General features: G+C 46.3%; 1 protein-coding gene across 1 annotated transcript in view; it reads left to right on the top strand.

Annotated features, from left to right (window-relative positions):
• Positions 1–7,537, top strand: part of lrriq1 (leucine-rich repeats and IQ motif containing 1) — a 37,330-nt gene extending 29,793 nt beyond the window's left edge. Inside the window, exons 23-26 of the mRNA XM_069714486.1 lie at positions 637–730; positions 1,255–1,312; positions 3,256–3,376; positions 7,404–7,537. Coding sequence (XP_069570587.1) covers positions 637–730; positions 1,255–1,312; positions 3,256–3,376; positions 7,404–7,537 — 407 coding nt within the window. The remainder of the gene's footprint in view (positions 1–636; positions 731–1,254; positions 1,313–3,255; positions 3,377–7,403) is intronic.
• The last annotated feature ends 2,326 nt before the right edge of the window (positions 7,538–9,863 follow it).

The following is a 9,863-nucleotide window of genomic DNA, read 5'->3' as shown; positions in this document are numbered from 1 at the left end:
TCTCGACTAAAACCTCTGTCTGATCCGCCTCTTTCTCCGTGTCATGCCACTTCCTGTCCCGTGGGGGGTGAAACATCCATCACTTGACATTTTTAGTGGCGCCTTCTTCTCAATGAACCCATGAAAACTGTAAAAGCTCCTCTCTTCTTTTTACAGCTCAGCAAAAGCAAGCAAATGGCTTAAATAAATGTGTCATTAGTTCCAGCGCCGGCCGTCAGAGTTCATTATCAGTTTACACCCGTCTGCTGTCGCCTCAGCGCAAATGTTTGCTCTGAATTTACGACCTTATTATGGGATTTCAGACAAACTCGTAAATCAGCAGCTGTCCAGGTTCCTCTCTGTAACAAACTTTGGGAAAGAACCACAACCTCTATCAATCGTTAGGAAGCAAGAGGCTCTCCTGTTGCATCTCTGAAAATCATCCAAACAAACACAGAAACACTTCGACTCGGTGAGAAGAAACCAGGCCGGTGAATTCACCTGCAGCATGTCCAACTTCTGCAGATCAGCTGTTTTCCTGTTGATCATCATCAGCTCCTTTCTTTGTCGCTGCTGTCATCCAGTTTATTATTTAACCTGCAACAGGAATAAAACACCGACCTGTGATGTTTATTGGATGTTTTCTGTCGATGGCAGTCAGTGAGGCCGAGCTGGGCTGTCAGAGGACGGAGCAAGTGGAGCAAGAAGCTGAGCAGTGCCTGCACACCCGGGCTGAGAGGCCCTCAGACAGGTGAGCTCATCAGGTGGTCACCTGACCTCATGTGTTTTCTAACTTACCTCTGATGCACATAGTTTTATGACCATCTGCGCAGGTTTTTTATATAAATATGTCTGTGATTTTACAGCCAGGTCACTGCATTGTTTTTGAAGGACAGTTTGCAATGAATTAAAAGTAATAATTTTAAATCCATGAACACCACAAAGTCACTTCGACTGAATCACAGTTGTTGCAGAAATCTCAGATTGATATTTTAAAAGTGGAACAACTAAAGCCAAAACTTTGTATTATTATTTGGAGGGTGAAGAATGAAACTAATTTGTATTTCCAGCAGTATAACCACTGTATGTCTGTAACAGAGTGTGTAGTCCTGTGCCCGCCCTCCTCCCACCACCACCACCACCACACCTAAACAAATAGACATTATCATCCATGTCATCTGTATTTATTTTATTTAATGTCACAGTGAATTGTGCGGAGTTGGAAAAGGGGAACTCTGGTCTGAAACACTAACAGCCTGTTTATCTTCTCCTCAGCGGACGTTTCTTACCGGAGATGAAGCCGTCGGTTCTGTGCGGCAGAGTGCAGCTCGTGGTGAGTCCCTGGTCCCTAGTCTCTAGTCTCTGGTCTCTAGTCCCTGCTCCCTAGTCTCTAGTCTCTAGTCCCTGCTCCCTAGTCTCTAGTCTCTAGTCCCTGGTCCCTAGGCTCTAGTCTCTAGTCTCTAATCCCTGGTCTCCAGTCTCCAGTCTCCAGTCTCTGGTCCTTAGTCTCTAGTCTCTGGCCCCTGGTCCCTAGTCTCTAGTCTCTAGTCTCTAGTCTCTAGTCCCTAGTCTCTAGTCTCTAGTCTCTGGTCCCTAGTCTCTAGTCTCTGGTCCCTAGTCTCTAGTGTCTAGTCTCTGGTCCCTAGTCTCTAGTCCCTAGTCCCTAGTCCCTAGTCTCTAGTCTCTAGTCTCTTGTCCCTGGTCCCTAGTCTCTAGTCTCTAGTCTCTAGTCTCTGGTCCCTAGTCTCTAGTCTGTGGTCTCTAGTCTCTAGTCCCTAGTCTCTAGTCTCTAGTCCCTAGTCTCTAGTCTCTGGTCCCTAGTCTCTAGTGTCTAGTCTCTGGTCCCTAGTCTCTAGTCCCTAGTCCCTAGTCTCTAGTCTCTAGTCTCTCGTCCCTGGTCCCTAGTCTCTAGTCTCTAGTCTCTAGTCCCTAGTCTCTAGTCTCTAATCTCTGATCCCTAGTCTCTAGTCTCTGGTCCCTAGTCTCCAGTCTCTGGTCTCTAGTCTCTAGTCCCTAGTCTTTAGTCTCTAGTCTCTAGTCTCTGGTCCCTAGTCTCTAGTGTCTAGTCTCTGGTCCCTAGTCTCTAGTCTCTAGTCTCTAGTGTCTAGTCCCTAGTCTCTGGTCCCTAGTCTCTAGTCTCTGGTCCCTAGTCTCTAGTCCCTAGTCTCTAGTCTCTGGTCCCTAGTCTCTAGTCCCTAGTCTCTGGTCCCTAGTCTCTGGTCCCTAGTCCCTAGTCTCTGGTCCCTAGTCTCTAGTCCCTAGTCTCTAGTCTCTGGTCCCTAGTCTCTAGTCCCTAGTCTCTAGTCCCTAGTCTCTGGTCCCTAGTCCCTAGTCTCTGGTCCCTAGTCTCTAGTCTCTGGTCCCTAGTCTCTATTATCTAGTCTCTAGTCTCTGGTCCCTAGTCTCTGGTCCCTAGTCTCTAGTCTCTAGTCCCTAGTCTCTAGTCCCTAGTCTCTGGTCCCTAGTCTCTAGTCTCTAGTCTCTAGTCTCTGGTCCCTAGTCTCTAGTCTCTAGTCTCTAGTCCCTAGTCTCTAGTCTCTAGTCTCTAGTCCCTAGTCTCTGGTCCCTAGTCTCTAGTCTCTAGTCTCTAGTCCCTAGTCTCTAGTCTCTAGTCCCTAGTCTCTAGTCTCTAGTCTCTAGTCCCTAGTCTCTGGTCCCTAGTCTCTAGTCTCTAGTCCCTAGTCTCTAGTCTCTAGTCCCTGGTCCCTGGTACTTCACCTCATGCAACAGTGACTTCAATCCTTTCAGGGGGGGTAGTTGCATGTATGTGAAGGTATTTACATTGAGTCCTGCCCTGTGTTTCCTCCTGGAGCCGTCTCATCAAGGAGGGGGGTGTGTGTGTGTGTGTGTGTGTGTGAGTGTGTGTGTGTGAGTGTGTGTGTGTGTGTGTGTGTGTGTGTGTGTGTGTGTGTGTGAGTGTGTGTGTGTGTGTGTGTGTGTGTGTGTGTGTGTGGGGGGGGGGGGGGGGGGGGGGTGTTCAGCTCCACAGTGACATTTTCAATCGGATCAACCGGCTGCAATTTCTTCATTTCACTCACAGAACCCCGCGTGTCACTTCGGAGCAGTTTGCTACGACGCTGATGCTCCGGAGGTCTTTGAAGTCGGTAACCGGCGGTTATGGAGCAGTTTGAGTTATGACCCCCCCCCCCCCCCCCCGGCTTATCCCCTCTCCCGCCCCCCAGATATGTGAGATGTGAGGACTGCAGAGCTGCAGACTGCTTGTGTTAGGCGTGTTGTTTATGTGTGTGCTTCTGTGTGTGTTTGTGTTGCGTGCAGGTCGACCCGGCGTACACAGACCGTCGCCATCACGGCGGTGCATCATGGGCCGGCAGCCATTCAGCTGCCCAGCCGGGCAAAGTCAACAGTTGTCCTCGCAGAAACTCCTCGGCTCGTTCAAGTGAGTGTTTCTGAACTTCACGGACATTTTTCGATGCAAAATCTTCCTGTTACGAAGAATTATTAACTGGTCTGTTAGAAATTTAAGTGTCATGAAATCCAGCCTCAAATATTCCTCTAAAATGAATCACTGTCTGAGTTTTTTTTAACCTGGTAACCCTGAGAAATTCTGTTGGAGACATTTATCAACTCTTCTTCATTTAGAGAGTTTCACTAATTACCTGAAATTATTTTTCACACACACACACACACACACACACACACACACACACACACACACACACACACACACACACACACACACACACACACACACACACACACACACACACACACACACACACACACACATATCCAGTATATATTATATGAATGTAATAATCATTGTGCGCTTTATTAAACTCAGACAAGCCGATCTTGTTTTTGACAAAATTTGACTCAAACAGAACATTTACACTAAAATGAAAGAAATTTGACTTGTTCTGTAGAAAACTGGGCAAACTGGCACATCAGGATCTCCTTCTGTGTAGTTGTAAATGGAGTTATTACTGAACAGACACCAGCCAGATTCAAAGCGTGTATTATTTGTGCGTGCACATGAACCTTCACTGCATGTGTGTACAGACGTGTTTAAGCTGACATACCTTTGGGTCTCCGGTCACACAGAGCCAGAGGGACGAAGGCCGCTGCTTATCCAGCCTACGGCTGAGTCCGGCGGTCGGCTGCTCCGGTAGAGGGGGCCGGGGGGGTCACGAGGTCGGGCCGGGGACAGGGTGCCGTGAATTTCTCCTCTGACAGGAAACGGGCAAAAAAAAGAGTCGTTCCTTTCAGTGAAGAATGACTCTTCTGTCAGGAAGCTCAGGAGGTTTCTCAGTGACAAAGATGCTACTGACAGCAGATGACCACATTAAAGACGTGAAGGGGCGCCCTGTCCCGGTAACCAACATAATTGGATTCCGGTGATGGTTTGAGAATGATGTCCACGAGGTGCAGCAGCAGCAGCAGCAGCAGCAGCAGCAGCAGCGTCTTCTTCAGCAGGAGGACTGTTGTTCTCCTCAGGAGCTCCTCACACAGAAAAGACTCTTTGTCCACACCGATGAAAACACCACTTACCCAAATGGTCTGGCACAAATTGGAATATGGATGTATGTGTAAGACAAGAGCATTTTTCAAAAAGCCAATTAGATATTTCATAAACTTGGAGAGGGCATCTAACGGCCACCGAGCCTCCGATCAGAGGGAAGAGTGGTCCAGGGAAATAAAAACGCAGCTTCTTCCATGTGAGTCTTCAAATTGATTGGACATGAATCAGTGAAGGAGTCTTTCAGTAAAAAGCTGCTCAGCGTTTCTCCCCTGAAGTGGCAGACGTGCATCAAAGTGAAGCTTTAAAGTTGGAGGGTTCACTTAGTGCAGTGGACATAAATACTGTCCAACCTGCTGCAACGTGATCCTCACCGCTCGCTGGGACGCCACCCTAAAACGCCGCTGCAGCCTCACTAAATATTTTGAGGACGTGTGCAGAGGAAAACACTGCAGCTGCGTGTCTGCTGCCTGCATGGGAGGAAACGATGGAAGACGATTGGTTGGTCACAGCGGTCGGTGGAGACGTGCGACCGCTCGGTTGTCTCCGTCCCCTTAATAACCACCAACATGTGCAGCATGTTCTGGGCTCTGTTTTCCATTTAGAACTCATGATTGGACAAAAAGTCTTCAATAAAGTAAAAGTCAGGCCACCAGAGTTTAAAACCCGGAGAGGAGCGGTGAGGTGTGACTGGAGAGAGGAGGGATATTCTAGACAGCTGTGCAGACAGTTGGAGTTGGGTCAGAACCGGCGCTGTGTGGCTCCCTGTGTGGGGCAGCCGTGGAGATCGTGCGCTTGGGCTCAACACGTGGAACGCATCATACCCGGCAGAAGCACCGCCTTTGTTGTGCATGTTTGAAAAGCTTTGTGCTGATGGCCAGGTGGAGCGGAGGGCCTCACACACACACACAACACAGACACACACACACAGACACACACACACAACACAGACACACACACACACACACACACACACACACACACACACACACACACACACACACACACACACACACACACACACACACACACACACACACACAACACACACACACACACACACACACACACACACACACACACACACACACACACACAGACACACACACACACACACACACACACACACACACACACACAGACACACACACACACACACACACACACACACACACACACACACACACACACACACACACACACACACAGACACACACACACACACACACACACACACAGACACACACACACACACACACACACACACACACACACACACACACACACACACACACACACACACACACACACACACACACACACACACACACACACACACACACACACACACACACACACACACACACACACACACACACACACACACACACACACACACACACACACACACACACACACACACACACACACACACACACACACACACACACACACACACACACACACACACACACACACACACACACACACACACACACACACACACACACACACACACACACACACACACACACACACACACACACACACACACACACACACACACACACACACACACACACACACAGACACACAACCTACCTGCTCACTGCACTCATCAGGGTGATATCTAAGAAACGGTTGTGGGACCACTGACACAGTATTTCCAATCCTAAATATATTAAAGCCCCCCCACGATAAATGTTTAGTTTTATATGAGAACAATAAAGAAACAATATGAGAAGCTTTTATATTTCCTAATACGTCTTTTTACAAATGCTCAAACTCATTCCTTCAAGGTGAAAAGGGGCGTTTGATTTTGGGCAGTCGCTCCAGAAAACATGATCTTGTACGTACAGTTATGAATTCAACTAATCTCCAATTCTTTTTGATTTCTCACAATAAAGTTACTCAATAGATTCGTACGCCCTCCAAATAAAACTAGCTTTAAAAACAAAAACAACCTCTCCGATCTCTCCTCTTATCATCACAATAAACCACATCCCAGCGGTGACGGGGTTTCTGGGTAATATGAGCTCATCATGAGAGTTAATCGTACAGTAAGTTATAAGGACTTTAAACAGCATCACAGTTGGAAGAGATGACACTTTGCTTTGAGTCAATATTGTTTAAAAAGCATTTAAAGCTCTAATTACCACAGAGGATTTCTCCTGTGTGTTTTAAACTGCAGTCACAGACTGTTTTGTAAAGTTACATCACTTTTATGTTATTTTACTTTATTTATTTTAATTTATTTTTTGTAACTTTCTTTTAAGTTCTGAAAATGAAACAAATGACAACTAAAATATGTCGAGCTATTTCTGTGCTCTACAGTATGCTGATTATTATGGAAAGTGGTTACATATGACTATTAGTTGGATTTTTTTTTTTTAAGAAAATTAAAATTGACTTGCAATTTTTGCCAATTTCTGAAATTTTAATGCAAAAAATTTGAACTTCAGAAATTGCATTGCGATTTCTGAGAAAAGCTGCAGCAACATTTTGCAGTTTTGATCACAACAATTAATAAAAACTACTAAATCCTGGAGAGACTTGGAGGTTTCATTAACAATCTCTGTGTTCGTCATTTGCTTGAAATCAGCTTGAAGATGCAACATGAAATAATCTCCTCCAGCATTCAGCAGCTGATCCTTTGATATATAAAATCACTGGTCAAACTAACATGATGCACCGTGATCCAGTTTCACGGTACTAAAATGGAATTTCCATGAATTCTTTAAAAGGAAATCTAATTTTGATTTCATTCCTTCGGGTGAAAACCTATTTTATGATTTAGATTTTTTTTAATGGCCTTTGTTATCAAATACTTTAAAAATGACAAAATAATATCACGACAATTAAGTGCTTCGTATTTGAAGTCTATTGGATCGATTTCACACTGCTGTTTTGTAAATTCTGACACGTTTGTTCTCCACTTTGTTTCCAGGAAAAGAAGCTGCGTCTCCTGAACGAGTCTCATCTGCTCCCAAGAAAAAGGAGCGCATCTCCTTCCGGGACGAGGAGGTGCAGCTGAGCGGCGGCTGGGGAGGAGGCAGGAAGTGGGACAGAGCGCGCAAGTAGGACACAAACTCTTCTGCAACGGGACACCTTGTTTTCTGGAATCTAAAACGAATGTGGTCGTTGGAACAGCTCACAAGATCGGGACCTTTGTTTTGATATTAACATGTTTTCCTGCAAAATAGAACAAGTGTCACATCTTGTATTACATTTTGCGCTGAACTCTCCTGCAGCTGAAAACACACACTCCCTCTTCTGAAAAATTAATTAAACCAATCGGACCTGGTCCAGCCCAAATATCTTCAGGCGGTTCCCTTATGTTCATGGAGTGGGTTCAGGTGTCACCGCCGAACCCGATCGCAGCTGACCAGCACCAGAAACACCCCAAACCGAGCCACAAACCTCCAGTCAATGACACGCTTCATATGCAAATGGAGGCAGGAAATGAGAAGCAGGACCTGTGATAGCGGCGGAGTCATGTTTCTGAGCATGCTCAGATGTTTCCTGTTGCTTTATAAATATAGTTTGGACCCATGGGAAGAGACTTTGTCCACTTCTCTCATGCTCTCCAAGAGTGGACTTTAGAAAAACCCAGAAATTGAAGTGTAATTTCTCTTTCCAGCCAACTTGAAAATGACATGATGAGCCGAGCACAAACATTGGTGTTGGAATTAGACAGCTGTTTTCTTTATTTCCAGTCGTTGGATTATAACAGCCTCATCTGTGTGTTTGAATTTGGAGAGCCGAAGACGTCCGTCCACAAACACTGTCGCTGTGCAGGCAGTGAACCTCAGGCTGAAAAGCATCCATTAATGAGCGTGAAAACAAACAGTCGGCTCCCCGGCAGGAAATGCGCGTCCGTCTGCTGACGGTCCTCCGATCTTTCACTTCCACGTGTTGTGACTGTACGCTGCAAACGCCGACGGGGGTTTCTGCCTCAGAGTGGCGCATGTCAGAGATGTGGTGGTCCGGCCCGCTCGGGGGGTTGTTTTGAAATCCAAGAACTCTCTTCTCCGTCAGGGGAGACCGATGCTTTCAGCCCCCCGGGGGACACAAAGAGGCCGTCTCCACACATCACACTGGATAAATCAGAGCTTTAATGTCAACAGACAGGTGACACAGAAGCTGGACGTTGATGTCTCAAAGTTCAGGACTACCAACGTTTTTAGACTGTGTTCAGCCTGCAGCCAAGATCCGATTCCTGTCACATCCAGATTGATTTTTAAATAGTCTGAACACCAAAAAAAAACATGAAATGCGATTTTTGCAATCCGTATCCAAATTACGTCACCAGCAACGCGACACACGGTGACGACGTCATTTTCAGAGGCAGAGTGACAGAATCAATGCTACCGCTAGCAGAGCTATCGGAAAGTGTCGATTATGGCGCTGTGGAAGACGACGATAACTTCACTCGACGGACAGAAGCTGAAATAAACTGTCTGCTGACACGTCCGTGTCGGCAACTTCTAGCAGCACGTACGTCGTTACCACAGCAACCCATGTAGACAGGTTGGTGACATCTCGATCAGTTTGGACCATTAACTGGATATAAAAGAGTTCGTAGCTTCAGGTCTGTAAAATGGTTCTGATCCAGAAGTGTCTTCAGCTGCAATACCAGCGAGTGCCACTAGAGGTCGTCTCCAAAAAGCCTCCGGCTCCATAGACTCCCATTCAACTTCTCTCATCAAATCCAAAGTGAATAAAATGTGTCCATCAGTTCTCTCGGTGTTGTTAGCTAAAGTCACTCCTTCTTCTTAGTTTTCTGGAGGTCCATCTGAAAATAATCCCTCATTCATTAGAAAAGAAGATTCAAGAAGACCTGCTTTTGGGGGCGTGTCTGTTTGATTGACAGGCCTGTGGTGCAGTCAGGTTACAGCTATCGGTGGGCGGGACGTAGTATCGTCAGGTTTCCGATCAGATCGGTCAGATCCACCGCTGGCTCCTCCCCCAGCTCATCCAAATATGGTCACTTCCTGCTCCAAACCGCTCCGAACTAACAAAGATGGTGACGGACAGAATCTGAACTGGAGGATTCATAACGTTCACAAACCAACGATGACATCACTGATGGATGATGACGTCACTAATGGATGATGACATCACTGCTGGTTGATGACATCACTGCTGGCCTGGAGACAACAAGTCCTATTTACTTGTAAATAACAGTGTGGACAGTATGTCCTAAAGATTTGAATGAATCTGTAGATAAAATGATATTATTAAACCGTCTTCCACCACGTTTTCATTATATTTGTATATTTTTGGGTTATGGGTAAATTACATGTAACCTAAGACATCCAAAACGAAACGAGCGCTCCACCACACATTAAGATAAGATGAAGAATGTCGCTGTCAGCCTGAGCTGCCCGCCAACCCGACCTCAAGT

The sequence above is a fragment of the Brachyistius frenatus genome, unplaced genomic scaffold (genome assembly GCF_029030835.1).
Source record: "Brachyistius frenatus isolate BFR_SWC_R1_liver_20210118 unplaced genomic scaffold, ASM2903083v1 Contig_131, whole genome shotgun sequence".
In the NCBI taxonomy this organism is placed as follows: Eukaryota; Metazoa; Chordata; class Actinopteri; family Embiotocidae; genus Brachyistius; species Brachyistius frenatus.
Note: the sequence above shows the minus strand (reverse complement) of the source record. Positions and strands in the feature narration are given on the sequence as shown.